Consider the following 18,930-nt stretch of genomic DNA (forward strand, 5'->3'; position numbering starts at 1 on the left):
ATCCTACTGTTTAAATTAAACATTTAAAGTACTGCTAGATATTTAAAATCAATATATCTGCCTCTTGGTTTTGCTTAAAAAGGCAAATATTTAAAATACATTAAGACTTGGCTTCAGCCTTCTTTCTTTGTGTTTCTGGTAAATGCTAAAGCAGAAAAAAAAAAAGAACACTTAAGGCAGGGAGTGGTAAAGAATCCTCCATTGTCTGATAAATCAACCAAACAAGAATAATGAATTAAATTACAGGGAAGAATAAAATGCAAGGCAAGGCAAAGCAAACAGAAAGCTGCCATGAATGCTTTTAAAACCAGATCTTAGGAAAACAAAATTAACTTTCACTTAGTTCAGGGAGATAAATGAAGTGACTGTATGTGCTGACTCTTTGTTTGCAATAAGGTATTTCATACGCAGGTTTTAAAATAATTGAAAGCTTTCCCCATGTTGTCCAATGGTCCTTTCTTGTGCAACTAAAGCCATTGAAGTTAATGAAACCCTTCAATGCCAGCTGGAATTCCTAGATGTTATTGTAAAGAATTCAGCAGTTGTAGCTTAACACTAATGAATTATTTAGTTCAGTGTTAACTGTTGCGCTAGGAAGATCAGTGTTTGAGCAGCTGGCCTTTTTCTAATTATCAATATTTAAGCAGTAAAATATTTGTACTTGAAGGTATCACTATGGTCCAGGTGGTTTTCTTTGAACAAGACCTTGCTGTTAGTTGTAGTGAAGTATACACCAATATATGTATTGCCCTCATACTTCCATGTGAATACAGAGATACTGGTATGTATAATGTGCATTTGTATTTAGGGATTTAATTAGTAAAGCTGGCCTCAAGCACAGGAATCTTTGACTAGATCACCTTTTTAGAAATTCACCAGTAAACATCGTATAATTTGCCTTTCCACATGTGCTACAGCTGACTCCAATGCCTGTAACCTGTGGGCTTCCCCAGCATCCTGCCTGGGGAGGTAGGTAATGTTATCAGCTTTAACTGTTGGGAGAAATTATTCCAGAGTTAAAAGAATATCCTTTCAGAAGCATCCTCTCTATGTGATTCCTACTCCTCCCTGACTTTGTCTTACATAGCCCTAGTGTAGTTCCACGAAAAAGCTCTTTGCCTTTTTGCTGCTTGGAGAGAATGAAAAGGGGAGCATCTGACCATCTCCAGTTATGTTTGTTGTTCTTTATAAACTGGCTACAGGACTCTATTTGGTTTACATTTGGTTTATGTCCAAATGTGAATTGTAATCAATACTTAAAATGTTGCTGGTGGGAGTCATGAAAAACATCAACAAGTACTACGATTTGGTAGAGCAGATAGTGTGCAACTTCTCAAATAGTATGCAGTTGTTCAGTGGGACAAATAATAAAGTTTTAAAATCACATTTACAATAGTAGCAGCCTCAGTGGCACCTCCCCTGCGAATGGGACAGTATCGGGGATTCTTTTCAAGGTCACAGTTTACTGTATTTCTTTGTTTCTGCAGGCAAAACAGAAAATCATTACTGGTTGCCTCTCACTTGCTTCCAAACCTCCATACCTTCCAGGGTAGGTGGTTAAAGCTGTTAGTATGAAAGACTTAGGGGCAAGTCTGCCCAATGTTTAGTCCCAGGAATGTATTTGGAACTGATGCAAAGTGTGCCAGGAGATTGAGTATCACAAGCCAAATCAGAGCTACACACTGTGGTCCCAGAGCTCAGACAGCACAGAAGACTGATTTTGCTTAACAGGTCCCCACTGATGTCAGCTGAAGGCAGATAGCGGCTGTGCTGGAGTAGTTTGGTCCAGAACATTCATCAGACTAGATCTAACACTTCGTATGGTTGATGCACTTAATGCTTCATTTTAAAATTTAAATAGTGTGTGCTGTTCACAAGCCTGAATCGTACTCCAGGATGCCTTTAGTAATTGTGAAAGCATATTTAATTTGGCTTAATTTATACATTTTAAAAAAGTCATCCTTTTTTTCTGAAATACAAATTTAATCTTGATTTCTTTTGAATTTTGTTAAAAGATTAAGTAGAAATGTAATTGCAAATTCCCTTGTCTATAAGTGCAGTCTAAAGATTGATCATCGTTATGTGGGATGAGTACCTACAGTCAAACTGCAGATACACATTTAATATTCCATTACAAAGTAATTTATCAAGACTTAACTCACTGCAAGGCATTAAAAAAAATTAATTGGTCAACTAATAAACTCTTACCTGATTTTTAATTCTTCAGGGAAAATTTTTTTTTCAACAACACCATCTTTATGTACCTTCAGTAATACCTGTCTACCCATTACACAATTTTCTACATTTCTTATTACTTCTTGAGTATTACCACAACCTGTAAGGTTAATAATTTTAATAACAGATGCAGAACTTTATATATATATTTAGTGTCTGTAAAATTGTGAGTGGAAATGTCTGTTATTAGGCAGTCTAAATAACTGAGGGATAAAATGGCAGGCTTTTTACCGTCCAGTTCTTCCCCTCCTTTCCCTAAACTGTATCACTAGGTCACATTCTGTCAAAGCTTTGTCTTAAATGCTCACACTATCATACCTGGAACAATCCTGCCATTACTAGTGTGAGTAAAAAGATCCTGAGGTACTGCAATTTAGCAAGATATTTTTCATTAGCTGTGGACTAATAACTGCTCATGAGTACTCTCTTAGCTTGCCTAAATTCTGAAGTAAAATATGTAGCTTATGATCCAGGGGAGGTTAAGCTATCAGCAGGTAGTCATCATGCTTATAGTGAAGGTGGTTTAAACTAACGAGTGTCCTCTTGTAAATTGGGTCAGTTTTCCTCCACATGCCTCTTTTTAACCTGTATTGTTTAACTAGCCTAGTTTATAAGGTGTCTACAAAACCAGTTCCATAAACACCTCGGACAGGGAACGAGACTGGACTGTTTGAGTGAGTAACTAGAGTTGGAGGAAAAGACACCAAAAAGGGTATCTGACATTGAAGTTATAATCTCAATGTAAAGATGTCACGTGTGCAATTGATGAATAATGAGTTCTTAAACACCAGTTCCTTTTACTCCTGTGACCATAAACTGAATATAAAAATATCCATAGCAGTCTAGACCAAAGGTCCATCCCAACAGGTTCTTGTCAGTGGCCAAAAGCAAATCCAAGGGAACGTAAGAATAGGCCAAGTATATAATGATACTTCTGCAGGTTATTGTCCCAGCTTCAAACAGCTTCTAGCTCATGGTATTTCCTGAGCCCAGTGTGATTTCACTGTATTTATTAACTTTGGATTCAATTCTCCTTCATGATAATATCCAGTGTCTCACCAGGGTCACATAAAATTTGGGCATCTGAAACGTCCCACGTTATGGAGTTGCAGAGTTTTAAGTGCTTGTTCTGTGAAGAACCATTTTTTTTTTCCTCCTCTGAAGCCACTTCCTTTAGCTTCATTTGAGTACTAATTCTTACACTGGAGACACAGGAAACAGTCAAACTCTGTTCACCCTATCTGTATGCACATGATTTTATAGATATTTGACCTGGGCTTGCTGTGTTCTTTTTCTTGTAGACTCAGTAGTCTTAGAATCTGCATATTAATGACATTATCTTTATGAATAAAAATTCAGCAGAGCAAGATGCTGGTATGGCATGGCATGATGCATACCATGAAAGTCCAGTTTTGGAACTTGACGGAGCATTTTTCATGCATGCAAACTCACCTGTACGGCTTTTGCATAGGGTATGAGAGAGAAGGCAGTAGCAAGTGCACCTCTGCGTCTCCTCCCACTGCAGATTTAGGGGTAAGATGGGTCTGTACCTTAATTCTGGAACTGGGAAGTTCCAGATTACCTACCATCAATATAGCCTCCCCACCTAAATGAGCATTCAGGTTTGTCAAAGTTACACAGAAGGCTAAAGTTAATGATAGAGTACCTAGTGACATTTTCAATAGATGTATAATCGTAGTAAGCCTTGGACTTGTTTGCTTGTGTTTTTTGCTTTTTCATTAAATTCAAGTTTTGGATGCTTAGATACCTTTGAAAATCTGGCTGTGACGGAGTAACGTGGGAAGCTTCTGTTCATGCTACAAGCAGCTATTGTGAGACTGGGAGCTTACAAGAGGCAAATTTCCTTGTAATAGAAACCCAGAATGAGATACTGTTGAACTCACTTTGTATAGGATGTTGTGTGAGGGTAGAGGTAATCCGTCTTAGAGATGATCCCAAACTTAAATCCCTCAATATAAACATCTTTAAACCTTGAGGGTTTCTAGGTCTAGATATTGATACAAATACTGTGGCCCAGGCCTGTCTTTAAATCGTACACTAATTGTTAATATACTTTTTGGAAAGGCTTATCATTGTACTATACAAAGAATGTGTTCTATAGAAAGGAAGTTTGTTTTAAATGGCATAATGTGGGAAACCGAATCTTTGTGATTTAATCAATACTGCTTATATTCCATGTAAGAGCAGGAAACAGTATAGTTTGCCTTGTTAGCTGCTGTTTATTGAGTTAAGTTGAAATGTTAACTGAGGGTTTTGGTGTTTATTTTAATCATATTGCTTGAATAGGCGATTATTAAAAAGTTCTTTTTCTCAGAGGTGTCATGAATACCATGAATTTCATAACCAAACATTTGACACTTTGGATTTTTTTTTCTCTTTTTTTTTTTTACCACTGGGTGAATCAATGCACAGGCAGCTTAAGAGCCAGAGCTGTTTTCATTTCATTTTTTTAAGAGAAACTTAACTAAAATGCATGAGACAGAACACATTGACAACATAGTTTGTACATGGAAAAGAGGAGTGCAGAGGCTCACAATGCATTAGTGCATCAATGCAGCATTTTATCATTAGTTGAAGGTAAATTGTGTTTACCTATGTATCCTAGGACTGATAACTCTACATTTGCTGAACTGAAATAAGTAAAATAACACTTGTTATTCTATCACTATTTCTTGTCCTGTCATAAGCTTCAGATTGCAAATGTTGGCAAGAAATGCTGTGATTCAGAGAGGCATAGAATGGCTCGTGAGCCAATATGTGAAGAAATAGATAAGTGTAATGATCAAGTATTGACTGAGATCATGTTTCGCTTCTCTGCTGTAAGCTGAAGTATTACTTCCTAACCCGTTTTTCAGTCATGCTAGTATTACGGTGCAATAAATACCATGTGGATCACTTTATACTAATCGTGTCTTCAAAACTGAAGCAACTATTAGTAAATAACACTGCTTTGTTTATTCACTTGGATTTTGCCCATATTTAAGCCTTCCCTGCATATTTTTCAGAACCTTTCCAGCAACTGAGTTTTAGCAGAAAAAGTGTTTATGGAAACTTGCATATTGTAGAACTCTGTGTTGACATGGAAGAGAATGTTGGCCTGATAAACAGATGAGCACAAGCCTGACAGAGAAGAAGACACTTCTTCGTAGTCTGTCTCAACTATTTGCGTAATAGTTCTTGGTATGGAAATACAGGCAGGTTATGCTGCAGAGCAAGCGCTGCTGCTCATCCTTCTGCCAGGATGGCGGGTTGGAAGCAGTGCTGTCTTGTATTAGATCCACAGTTTTAAATGTGTATCAGGGGTTACGTACTGGGAGAAGATAGAGCAGGAACGTTTCTTCAAGAAGCCTTTGACTTGTACACAGCTTTGGGCACTTCAGAGATGATAAAATGTTTTTCTTTATGCAAGGCATCATATATTTCACTGTTTACCATTGTGACTTCTATATTTACCGTATCACAGTTTCACCATTCAATACAGTGAGATTTTTTTTTTCCTGAATGGTGTGGTGTTTGACATAGGATTTATACAGAGCTCCTCAAAATCATACTATAACTTTGTTGTAGAAAAATTTAATCAAGCTTATAGATGCTGACACATGTACTTTGTGTGCGTGAGCAGATTCTGTCCTGTGCTGTGATATTAAATATAAAATCTTTACCCCTTGCTATAACCTATTTTTAGAGCAATAGTGCTGCAAGACACATGATCCAGAAAGGAAATAGCTTAATTTTGCTGTATTTCCTTCTTCCTATTAGTCTAAGACAATCAAAGACATGTTCAATATTGTCTTTTGCCTATAGTTTGTATGTCATTAGTGTCTTGATCTTGGTGGATACTAAACTTTCTGGCCTGATCCATTAGCTACCCTTAACTGTCGGAGTCAACATGACTGTTCATATGCTTAAGCACTTTGAATCCGGGCCAGAGTGCTCAGCAGCTTGTAAGATCATACCCCAGTATGAGAAGAAAAATAAAAACCATGTGGCCAGTCACAAATACTCATTGCAGTTTGCTGTATAGAAATATCAGATTTAACAATACATAATAAATCCAGATTTGGGTTTAGCTACGTGCAGAACAAATTCTTTCAGTAATTTTCTTACTGAATACCTTCACAGAAATCTGTCTCCTTATGGCATTGTGTTTGAAGAAAGGTTAGGTTTGAATGAAGACAGCAGGTTTACATATGGCTAATTATCTTCTAAACTTTGATAACTCCTTTTGACACACAGCATATTAATTATATGTATATATTATGGAGGGAGTCAGTTTGCTGAGGTAATGACAAAAAATACAGAACGCCATTTCCTTTTTTACTGAAATACTCATTTGACATGTGCTTGTTATTTATATTAAATAAATACTTTCATGCTGCCAGGTAAAGGTTTTCATATATGTCTTATCCTATAATCTTTGCTTTTTCACCATATTTTATTCTAATTGGAAAATCTATCAGACTGCTTGTTAATTACTTCAGATCCTGTCATGATACAGAAATCAGCTTGATTTTATTGATGCCAGACATTTTTATTGTAATTAAGCCTTAATTTGAGCTGCTGTTGTTGAACATGTCTGCTCTGAAATCTTGTTTTCCAGCAAATAATATTTGATTTTTCTTTCTAATAAGTTATTGTAATTTGTTTGCCTGCATAGTAGTGCTGTCACAGCTAACATTAATCGGCATTTTTATACCAAATTATAGCAACCCATCATCCAACAAGCACCCATCAAACAGAATAATACACAGCTCTAGAGCTGATATACTTTTACAGCAGAGACTGTTATTATCGTGACTTGACAGGGATGGAACAGAGGTAACGAGTCGTGAAGTGCTTTGCTTAAAGACCTGCAGCAAACTAGTGGCAGAACTAGCCCCAGTTCCCAAAACAGTCTGCGGCAGTTTTCTTGCTGTGGGTCACAGGAATGCAAAGAAATACATACCTCTTGAATCTGCTGATCTGCTTACCTGGTCTCCTGAAGTGACAGGAGGTTGCTGTCTTATTGGTGGTGTTGGGTTGTGTGAACAAATTTCACTGCTGTTCCTGCCCATGCTATGCCAATTTTCTAGCTACAAAGCAGACTCCAGTTCCTCATGATTGTCCTGTTGGCACCCTTCTGCAACAGTAATTGTAATATAAAGCAGAGAAAAGTATTTGAGGCAAAGAAAGGAGCTGTCTGCTGTAACATGGTAGAAAAAAGGAACCACACTAGATGAAATTATTCACGTGGCTGGCAGTAATGGAAATGTACAGCAGAACAGAAATGTGGAAAACATTGGCAAAGATGAGAAAGATCACTTTTTATTTAGTTTATTTTTAATAAACTGTAGAGCCATTTAAACCAGAAGTTCCAGCTGGAAAAACTGCAGTTACCTGGCATTGTGTTGAGTGATTTTTCTGAATGGGTCTCAGAGCTTCAGATGCTGCGGGGAGATCACGAGATTTAGCAACTGTAGAATATAGGCATAAGGTATTCCTATTAACCATCATGCAGCCATGGCTTAGGATGGGTAGCAGTACTTTTAGGCAAAACTATACAATCTGAGATGCTTAAATCATGCATATGAACTTGAACTTTTCAAAATGGCAAACAGATGTATTTGGCACTGGTATTTATAGGATTTTGAGCTGCTTGTGCAGCTTGTAGCTACAGAATAGGTGCGCATTTCCCCCAGAAAAATCTGAAATATATTTATTTATTTGTATTAAAATGGAACTAAAAGGTTTGCGTTGGGAAGAGGGAGAAAGAAGATAAATCTGGCGAAAAATGTCTTCCTAAACACAATCAGTAGAGAAACAGCTTTGTGGAGATACTCGTATGAAATTAAAGGTGTTTTGGGATGAAAGATAAGAGGGAGGAAATAAAAACAGATATCTTTTCAACATGATTTAGAGCATCCCCTGATCAATAAATTTCTAGTTAGAGATTTAAGATATCTGTCTCATAAAGTTAGCTGCATACCTTTGTTCAGCAAAATAGCTGAGCATAGGTGGAGTTTTAAGAACATGCTCATGTGGTGTCTGTGTGGGAATGTTTTCTTAAGTCTAGGAACTCATTCTGTACTTCAGAAAATTTACTTCAAAGTTCATAGCCAAAATAATTAATGTTAGCTATTAGTTTATTTGAAAATATTAGTTATGTGCAACTGCCTGAAAGATACAAAAACCTATAGCTTGGGCAGCTGGAGGTCATTTCCATGTAGTAACTTAAAGATTTTTTTAAAGTAATTTTCATGCTTTGCCCTTTTGTTTCTTTTTTTTTTTCTCCTTTTTTTTTTTATTTAAAGAAACTTGAAAATAAAAGTAATTGTTTGAATAACCTGTCTACTGTAACAGTCCTTTAAGGAGTTCTTCTTACTTAAATGTCTATTCTGTTGACTAATTTCACAAGCCTAGAGCTGTTGAAATGAGTGCTAGCACTTAGTATGTCCTTCAAGTTCAGTGTTTCTGTACAAATATTTTGTGCTCTGGGAAATATGAATGCTCGCTGTTTGTACAAGCATTAGTCTTTTTAGTGTTAAATGGTATACCTTCTAACCGTGAGAACAATGAAGTTATAAAGCTTTATAAAGACTCCTAATTAGAAGTACAGAATCAAGACAACTCCAAACTATTAAGAGGACATTGATTATATACAAAAAAGGCTTTTTACTATGACATCTGAAATATCAGGGAACCATATTGAAGGAGTCTGGCTGTTTCTTTTCATTGTTATGTACCTATTCTAGAACAGATAGCAGAACTTTTTGATAAAAGTGACCGAATCAGTCCCATTAGATACAGAATATTCTGTTAATATTAACTACTCAAATGACTTTTCAGAAAAATACGTGGCTGTGGGTTACGATATATTAACCTTAGCTGAGCTTAGTTCAGGACACATTAGCTCTGGTGGTAGTGGCTGACATTCAGCAAGACTGCAGCTTGGACAGCTTGTCCAGTATCTACCACTGAGTTTGCAATAGACAGCTGAAAGCAAAAATCCAAATAAAATTATTGTAGTGATCTGACTAGGAGAGTGTATATTTCTGAAAGGAAATCCAGGAGAAGCTTTTCTTCTGCATGTGCTGTAAAGACAAAATCAGATGTGTAATGTTGCATAAAAGTGAAACTCTAGACCCATAAACTTTAAAAGCAACTTTATAAACCAAATACACTTTTTTGTTTGTTTGTTTCCAGTCTTTTATGTGGCTTTTTAGATCATTCCACGCATCTTTTCTCCTTTTACTTTTAAAAACATTGAAGATAATTTCTAAACCAGTCTTGTTATTTAATATGCATACTTCATGCATGCACATACACTTTGAGTTTTTCATGCTTCTGTCTTCATTTAATCACAAAATGTCTCACCTTTCCCTATATTTGTAAAAGTTTCTGTCTCAAGTAGGAGCTATTTCCCTATTATATTTCAGTTTTGCAATGAAATTGCTCTGGATTTAGACCCTGACAGGACAGATATTTTAGAAGGATTAAATTTTTGTTATTGTTGTTGTTTTTACATTCTTTTTAACAAAAAGCAATTAACATACTTATGTTCAGATCTTTTAGATTACAACAATGACAAAGGTGGAGATGAGAAGACGTTTTAGTCTTGAAAATAGAAGTTTAGGGAATTCAGAAAGGCCTTTTGTAATGATAAGGTTTTGATAAAACTTAGCTGGTTCTGTTATGATGCATTCCAGTGTATAGCAGTTGATGTGTTTGTATATATGCATGCAAAAACCTTTTTGAAATAACTTAATTACATAATCACTAAAAAGAAAGTCCTGTCCTTTCAATATAGGTTGTTGTCAGAATACTAGATGTGAGCACTATCAAATGATTGATTTGTTAATTTTGTTTAAATAAAAAAATGAAAATGTTTATTAAAAACCATCATCCTACATTTAATGTCCAAGTTGATAGGAATGAAATAAATTTTTAACCTGTTTCTGATTTTCTAGCTCAAATAGAGAGGTTATCAGAAACCACAGCTGTTTACAGATTGGTCACTGAGGGTTTGCTAGTGCAGGAGAGGAGTAGGAAGGGAGAACAGCCTGAGAGCAGAAGCTCACATAAGGAATGGAGGTGGAGTGGCAATAAAATCCAAACAGAATTCTGCTGTGCCAGGAGCTGGAAATACCAAATATCTTGGGTTTACAACATGTTTAATTACATTTTTGAATGCAGTCTTGGTAAACCTCTACACTGGTATATCTGGATGCTGAGCTGTATAGTCTCTTGGTGCTTGGGATTTAGCTTTCCCCAGTTGCCCATGTAGTGATATTCAGTGACCTACCTGAGGTATATGTCTTACCCAGTTCTTGATGGCTGGATAATGGCAAGGCTTAATTGGCTTGGATAATCTCTGCCAAAGAGAGAGTGATTTATGTATGGATTGCAAGTGAAAGTTACTATAAGGAAATAGCCATTTTGTAGCTTTACGAAGAGCCTTCCATCTTATATACAGATAATTTAAAATAACAAGTTGATAATATACAATAACAGATTCACTGTGGTTAATTGGCACAGAGTGTACATCGTTAATATAGCATGATTAATATAGCAGCACAAAGTTTTCAGGTCCCAGGAAGCTAGATGATTTGTTTGTCCATCCCAGGAGAGGGGCGCAAGTAGGTGATAGGCAATAATTGACTGAGCTGGAAGAGATGGAATCAGATGAAACCTACTTATAAATGCACTGTGAGTTTGTGTCTTCATCCAATAGCACATCAAGTGGCAAAGCCCAGCAACTCAGAGGCAAGGGAAAGCACATCCATTTCTTTATTTTTCAATGAGAAGGAGCAATCACAAGGCAGCAAGTTATTTATTTATAGATTTCTTTTTGAAAAAAGTAAAGTTGGGTTTCCAGATAAATCACACAAATAATTGGTATACATATTATGAAGATAGTTGCTGCAAAAATTTATTTCAAGGAGCTTCTAGTCAGTCTTTTTACCAGAATACCATTTGATCTAGTTTCAGACACTACTTATTTACTCATTAGTTTCCAAATCTTCCCTTGTGCGTCCAAGCTGTTCACAGCAGTCCAAAGCCAGATCAGCCTTTAAGGCATCAAAGGTGCTAGTCTTCCCTCCTGAAACCCACAATCAGGCACCTGACATGAATGGCTACGTTGTACCAAGCTAATTAGTAATAACAGACAGTAATTTGCATCCCCTGTATAAAGATAGAGGATAACCAAATCCAGAAATATCACAGCATGTATGTATTCTACCTGATGATTTTTCCTTGTTTTTTCTAATTCTTTCTTGCCCTTTGTTTTGCTTCTTTATGCAATCAGTATTAGACAAGAATCTAGAAGAGCTGGAAATTGGTTGGAAGCTTATTCTATTGATACTGCAGCAAGTTTTGTCATTGATTCTAATGGGAGCAAACACAAGCCTTTGGTATTACTACTGTGTCAAGACTAGCATTTTATTTGGACAGATAACGAACAGGTCTTATGGTATATTCTGGAAGGAGAAAGCTCAGGGATTTACAGTGTTCTTCACATATCTTCAGGCACAGATTTCTCAAGCAGTGCCAGGCAGCAGTATTGCAATGCCCTGACAATACACACAGTCACAGGCGGCTGACACAAAGTCATTCCTGTCATTTTCAGGATGTTTAGAAGTAGCAGCATTGAGATTTTTTTTTTTAATGCTCAATTTAAATCCTTAATTTGTTAAAAAATGTAAGCAGCATATGCTTACATATCTGAAAATGCCAATTCACTATTTTTAAATTTATCTCCATTAGCTGATATAAGGTTTAAGTTACGTAAGTGTGTAATATTTTCTCCATTCTATTAAAGGATGCTTAGGAACAAGTGAGGAACTACCAGCTCCTTCTATTTTTATCTAGAGAAGCCATAAAAGTTGCAAAGGTGAAAGCATAATTATGATACATGTCTTTTCCTCTCTTTTTATACCATTTAGATATCAGCATGAATCAATTCCAGGTCCACTGGTTACTGGAGTCTTGTGCACACAATGACACGAAGGGACTTGGGAAAGTAACAGAGATGACTTATGTAAGTCTCCATGCAGCCTGCTGCCTGACTCTGAATAGCTTCTAAGCAGCAAGAGGAAAGGATGGTTCTGTAACATAACACAGCATGCTTTATACCGTGTTTCATAAAGAACTAAGAATATTTCTTTTCGATGTTCCTCTTCAGCAAAAGATAAAAATGATGCATCTGGACTGTTTTGGGTTTGGGGTTTTTTGGTTTGGTTTGTTTTTTGGTTGGTTTTTTTTTTTTTTTTCAAATTTACACTAGGCTAAAATGTTTTCTTTTTTGGGTTCTTTTTTTTTGGTGGTGGTGTCATTCAGAAAACAAGAGCAGTCAAGCTTCTTAGCTAGCTACTTATCTATTTCTACAGCATATAGGACATGGAGCTTTAGCTATAATTAGTGCTGTAGGACTCTAGCACAGGGCATATACTGAACACTAATAATAGTAATTAATAAACTAGGTTTTCTTTTAGACATGCAGGTGGGTTTCACAACCCTGAGGAGAATAATGGAATAAGAAAAAAGGACCATAGGTGAAAAATACTAGACATTAAATCTGGAAGTCAGACACTTATCAGATAAGGAGAAAAGCTCTATGTAAGTACATGTCAGCCCGAATATATATTGCAGTGGCAGTTCTTCACACTCAATTTGTTGGCAATCTAATGTCATCTGTCTCTGTAACATATTTTTTGAACAACACAGTAATGTGGTTTGTGCATCACAATTGATTTAGTGTGTTACAGAGAATGGAAGAAGTTGCAATTCACCTGTCCTTCTGACCCTGACCTATATTACCAGATCAGTTCAGTGGAGTTAATGGCATGTAGAAGTAGAGTAAATCAAAACACATCATTTCTTATACAAAAGGCTGTTATCTTGTAAGATTTACTGATTCATGGGGTCAGCAAAGCAAATATTAGAGGTGGATTAAAAAAAATATTGTGACATAATTTTATGAGCAGTCCCAATATTTCAAGTTATGCACATTGAAGGCAGGAGAAAGTTAATATTTAAGAAGTTTATTTCCACCAGAGGTCAGGAAAGACTTTTTGTACGTCAGCCCAAAAGCATTGTGGGATTAGTTCATGTATTTCCTCTCAGTCATTTTACAGTAATTGGTCCAATTGACTTTGGGAAACTGTGTTTCTTTTGAGGAAGAAAATAATTACAAACAAACAGAAGAAGTTACATGCTACAAAAGGTTTGGTACTGGATTTGATAGGTCAAGGTGGATAAAGGCCTGATGTTTCCAGTGTTGAGCATTTAGGTCCTGTCACAACAAATATAAACAGTCCTGTCACAATTTTAAGGAGGCGTCAAGCCTATTAGAGCACTGTCCCAGCAGGTGGAAGGCAAGAAGTCTGTTCTCAGCCCAATCTCTATGTCCCATCAAAAATGACCTTCCAAGTGAAGGTTGCACTAATCCAGTTTGGGATTAGAAAAAAGAGGGAGTTATGCAGAAGAACACTGGAAAGCAGTGATTCTGATGGGAAGTAAAGATCTAAAAGGCAGTGTAAGACTTTTTCCTTAGCCAGTAAATTTTGTTGGACATAATCACAGAAAAAACCCCAAACACACAAATATTTTTTTCGTCATAGATGATTTGTGCTAAAGCTTTTGGGGGGTGATTTTCAAAAGTACTTTAGATGACAGTAAGAATTTAGCAGGACACTTAATTTTGTGTAGTTTTCTTCTCCAGTCATTGTCTTTAAAGAAAGATTTGCACTTTGTAGTTCAGCTGTGGAGCTTTTCTTCCTGATAGGAAGGTAAAAGTAATTAACATACTAAAGCAGAAAAAAATGGATCCATAATATCATGCTGGACTTTGAATGTGCTTTTAAAAAGTTAAATGTATATGAAACCTGTCATTTACAGCAGCTTAACTCAGCTTTCTTACATTTATTTAATTTGATTACCATTTACGTCCTTACATTGCTACCCCCACTGCCATCATGTCAGAGAGACTGTTCTGAGTGTTAGAAGCCAGTTGCTTTGATGCATCATGTCAAAGAAACTGTGTAAATTGAAGGACATATCCGAATACCATGCTAATATATTTTAGTACCAAAAATAATCATAACATAGGTGATATTTGCTTTTTCCTCTGAGTAAAAGCCATGTTGGCATGTGTTAAGCATATCAGGATAATATTTTATTGGCGAAAGCTTTTCATCTTCTGCCAACCTTATTTTTATTTTTTTTTCTTTTTTTTTTTTTTTTCTACATGTCTATTTGCAGCATGTGATCTTTTTGCTTTTCTTGTTTTAGGAAAACTACATGATTCTGAGGGACCTGTTGTTTTCATGCAAATATAAAGTAACTGTTATGCCTGCAAAATCTAAAGGCCGTTTTAAGGCTGAGAGTATTTTCTTTGTTACCCCACCTTGCTCTGCATTTAAAGAAAAAATCCACAAGCACATTAATTGTCCTGCTGAAGGAGGTAAGTTATGATCTAGAAAACTAGCCATATAGTTTCAAATGCATTTATAATCACAAAAAAACCCACTCTTTAAAAGCAATTCTAAGTTGGGAAATGAAAGATCCAGAAGAAATGACTAATACTTATGTGAAAAATCAACTAAAATACAGAGCAGTGTAGATTTTGGCTAGCATATTATCGTTTTGTCAATTAGGTGATAATTTTAGTGAATGTTTCTAAACATACAACGATGTTTGTTATTACACAGGTTTTATTTTTGTAAGGAGGGACAGTTTCCCAGTTATATGGAAGCAAACATTATAATGATGGATGGTAACTGTAAACATAATTATGCTGGCATGATCTTTTGAGTGTTTTGCTACTAATGCAAGCTGCTTTTTCAGCTTGATTTTGTTTGGGTTAATTCTGCTCTCAGATAACAAATAAAGGCACTCATGCCTTTTACAGTGTTTCCACAATGGTAGGTATAGCTAGAGGCTTATGGAAATCACGCAATTATGGAGATACTGGTTGGAAAAGACCTCTGGGGTCCAGCCATCCGCTCGAAGCAGGACTGTTGCCAGCACTAGGTCAGGTCAGCCATGGCTTTGCACAGCCAAGTCTGGAAACCTGTCTCTTCATTTAGAGGGTGGCCCTGTCACTTTGAGTGCCTGCTGTCCCCAAGAGTACTCCCATGCTCCACGGGTCACCTCAGAGTCCTGCTGGCCACCCTTGCCATTTCCTCACTGCCCCTCCTGACAGTTTTCCAGCTTTACAGCCTCCCTGGGAAACTGCAACTCAGGTGTGTGTTTCCCCTGATCAGAGTGCCCCTATTAACTTGTACTACAGTTTTAGAACGTTAATTTTACATTTTGCCTGCATCATGGAATTCTGTGCTATCCTGTGGGTTTTCTTGTGATCCTAAAACTGAAAATAGAAGCTCAGGTATTCGGAAATACAGGGGAGCAGCAGGATGGCTGCCTGTGAATGAGGCAGTTATATCTTTACATGCTATAGGCTTTCCTTTCTATGACCTGCGGCTGACAGCATTTGATCTGAAGTCTGAATTTGGCCCAAAATGCCAATGGAGTATTTCAAAGATAGGCTTTGGTTAATACAGAAAGCTGGCAGGGTCCTGGGTAACACCAGAAAGACAGCTCTATCTGACCTTGATTTGTGGAATTAAATGAACGTTATTGAACATTACCTCAAAGTTTAGCTTATCTTTTTGCTTTCCAAATTTATAGTGCCAGTTCTACCCAAAGTGTTGGCCAAACCCGAGAATCTATCTGCGTCTTTCATTGTTCAGGAAGGTAACATCACTGGTCATTTTTCCTGGAAGATATCTAAGGCAGACCTTCACCAGCCCATGACAGGGTTTCAAGTCACTTGGGCAGAAGTAACCACAGAAAGCCGGCAGAACAGCTTACCCAACAGCATCATTTCTCAGTCGCAGATACTGCCAGCAGTAAGTTGTTTGTTGCTTTCATATGCTAGCAGCTTCACAAGTGTCTGGGTGCATAGCCTATTTTTAATGTTTAGTGGTGATGTCACACTTAGTGTTCTCTGGGTCTGCAGGCAAGCTGGAGTAAGAAGTGCTTCATTTTTCCTCCTTGCTGGAGATACAAAGCACAGCTACTCTTGTTGATGACACATTAAACATTTTAATGTGCAAAATTGTCAAATTAGCAACCATTTGTCTGAGAAATGCCTGAAGGGAGGAAAAGATCATTTGTGGGGCAATAGATAGTTTTTATTTTCTTTTGATGATCAAGCTGTTCAACTTAGTGGTTACTGTAGTTTTAATAATTATTTGGTATCCAAGTCGATGGATTTAAGAGAATTTTCTCTTCGAGTCTGTCATTGCTCTAAGAAAAATAAAAATCACCTCTGTGCCAATACACACTATTGTCTGATGGACAGATAATTTAAAGGAGAACTAGGTTTCACTGTTTATTGAAAGTGTGAGAATTAACAGTTTTAATTCTTCTCCCTATTTGCTTTAAGATGGCTTTTGCTATTTCAGTTCCTCATCTGGCAGAGGCAGGTGAAGAGCTTGTCATTCAGACTCTGCTGCCAGATCCACCAGTGTCAGCAAAAGGGCTTAAGCAGCTGGCCTTGATCTAATGTCTTAACAACACTGGGAGTCTCCATTCACTTCAGGGAACTGGATGAAGGCGATTATGTCTAAAGCAGAACTGGCTGAAAATCTTTTCACATTCTTTCTTCAAAGAATGTGTAAAATGTTTTGTTGGACACACGTGGCATTCAAAGCATTTTCCACAAATCAAAGACAAGGTTCTTAGCATTCTGTCTTAATTTCTAGCAGACTGCCCTAGGGCTGGGGCAGCTGTGTTTCAAAGCCTGTTCTTCTGGAGGAGAGCAACAAAGTTGACCATGGATGCTCTAAAACTATGGGGCAAGCTACCATGCAAGCTACTTTTTTGCAGTTTAGTACAGACTTGGTGTGATCTGCCTCAATTCATCCAAAGGTCAACCTACAGTCCAGAGCAGAAGCACAGTGCAGGTAAAGCCTTGGTCTCTTCACCAAGGGTTACCTCGAAGTGGTTACTCAGTCATAGACCCTTGGCTGCATTTTTTTTTTTTTTTTTTTTTTAAGAAGCTGGCATATGATTTTATTTGGCATTTGTATTCCTGTTTTTTAAGCTTTTGATCCAGTTAGGTCTGAAATATATATAAAGCTTTATTTAACATTCCTTTGCATTGTGTTATGCTTCAGTTTTTTATCATTTTTTCCCCTCTGGTTTCACTGTTGTAGAGCCTGGAGATTCCTTTTATTTAATTATCACTATATGTATCTGTCTATCTATGGCAACTGGTTAACTTGCAGAAAACACTGATTTAAGTTGAAACAGTACCTCCTACCTCTCAGAAACTACCAGAATGCAGGGTATTTTACAGTGAGGATCATTCGCTCAGTCTTGTTGGTAGCCTCTGACTGATAAAAATTTAAAATATACACAACCAGGGCTGAAATGCACATGTCCCAACTGCCGGAACAGTGCCTGAGTGAGCAGAGTGAGTGCGTGAATGTGTTGTATGCACTACTCTCCCTCTCCTGATCTTCAGTATTTTATAGGAGGTGGAACAGCTTCAGCAAGGTCTATTAAGAGCAGCCCCATACTCAGAATATGTGCTAATTTGGCAGTAAAAGTACGTTTCCCTCCACCTTTTCTCTCTTTTTTTTTCCCTTTGCTGTCTGCTGCAATAACAGCAAATGATCAGTTATTCCCACAGCTTGTCTAGGTCCCCCTGTATGGCGCTAGGCACAGTGCCAGCCAGAAGCACTTACCCTGCTAATAATGGGCCAGCCCAGCTGGTTGCAGGAGCACACCATGCCTGCACTGCCTGGCATCGCTGCCCCGCTGCCCCCTTTCTGGGACTGGGCCTTTTCAGTTTGGAATAAGATGAATCAGGATTTTTGATTCCTTAATACACTTTAGTCTGTAGCCAGATATATTCCCATTTGGGAACATGTATAAACTTACTCTGAAATTTTTTTGCACAGGTGTAACTGACCACAAAAGGTATGGAGCAGTGAAAAGTGAGTCTGTCATGCCAGCAATGGGATTAAGAACACAAAGCAAATTCATATGGTGTAATTGGGACAAATCTGCTGAAATCAGTGTAGCCACACTTACTGTCTATATCTGCAGCAGAGGCCCCAGGCCTGCCATTAATTAATTTACTGATTAGTAGAATTCACAGGCAGATCCAAATAAAAACAAGTTTATATAACGCACGTTTGTTAAAAAGAACGATTAGGAAGTTACATTTTTGTTTTTCTTTTAGAGATAAGCACATCATCCATTTCCCAGAACACTAAGGAACAACTTGGACCTCTTGTGCCTGAAACCATAACATGGTAAAAAAGTCTGCTCAAACGGGAATGGCAAGCAAAACATTCAAAACAAACCCTCTTGACAAAGTGACACATACGTTACATCATTTTAACAGAATTCTAAGAAAGTAATTTGTGGCTTCAGAGAGTGACAGAACCTGTTTAAACCACTGATTTGTCTGAGTAGAGCAACCGTGTTTTATTTTTAGATGAGCTGCAAATTGATGCAATTTATTTATTTTCAGGATCATTATGTACTTACTGTGCCCAATCTGAGGCCATCAATGCTGTACCGCTTGGAAGTTCAAGTGCTAACAACTGGTGGGGAAGGGCCAGCTACGATAAAATCATTCCGAACACCTGACCTTCCTCCGTTCTCACCCCACAGTAA

The 18,930-nt window shown here is 37.2% G+C and overlaps 1 protein-coding gene across 1 annotated transcript in view; it reads left to right on the top strand.

Annotated features, from left to right (window-relative positions):
- ANOS1 (anosmin 1) overlaps nucleotides 1–18,930 on the top strand; it is a 140,183-nt gene that overhangs the window by 114,988 nt on the left and 6,265 nt on the right. The window contains exons 10-13 of the mRNA XM_056329198.1: nucleotides 12,180–12,274; nucleotides 14,527–14,698; nucleotides 15,925–16,145; nucleotides 18,785–18,926. Of these exons, the coding sequence (XP_056185173.1) occupies nucleotides 12,180–12,274; nucleotides 14,527–14,698; nucleotides 15,925–16,145; nucleotides 18,785–18,926 (630 nt within the window). The remainder of the gene's footprint in view (nucleotides 1–12,179; nucleotides 12,275–14,526; nucleotides 14,699–15,924; nucleotides 16,146–18,784; nucleotides 18,927–18,930) is intronic.

Source organism: Falco biarmicus, chromosome 2 (assembly GCF_023638135.1).
Source record: "Falco biarmicus isolate bFalBia1 chromosome 2, bFalBia1.pri, whole genome shotgun sequence".
Taxonomy (NCBI): domain Eukaryota; kingdom Metazoa; phylum Chordata; class Aves; order Falconiformes; family Falconidae; genus Falco; species Falco biarmicus.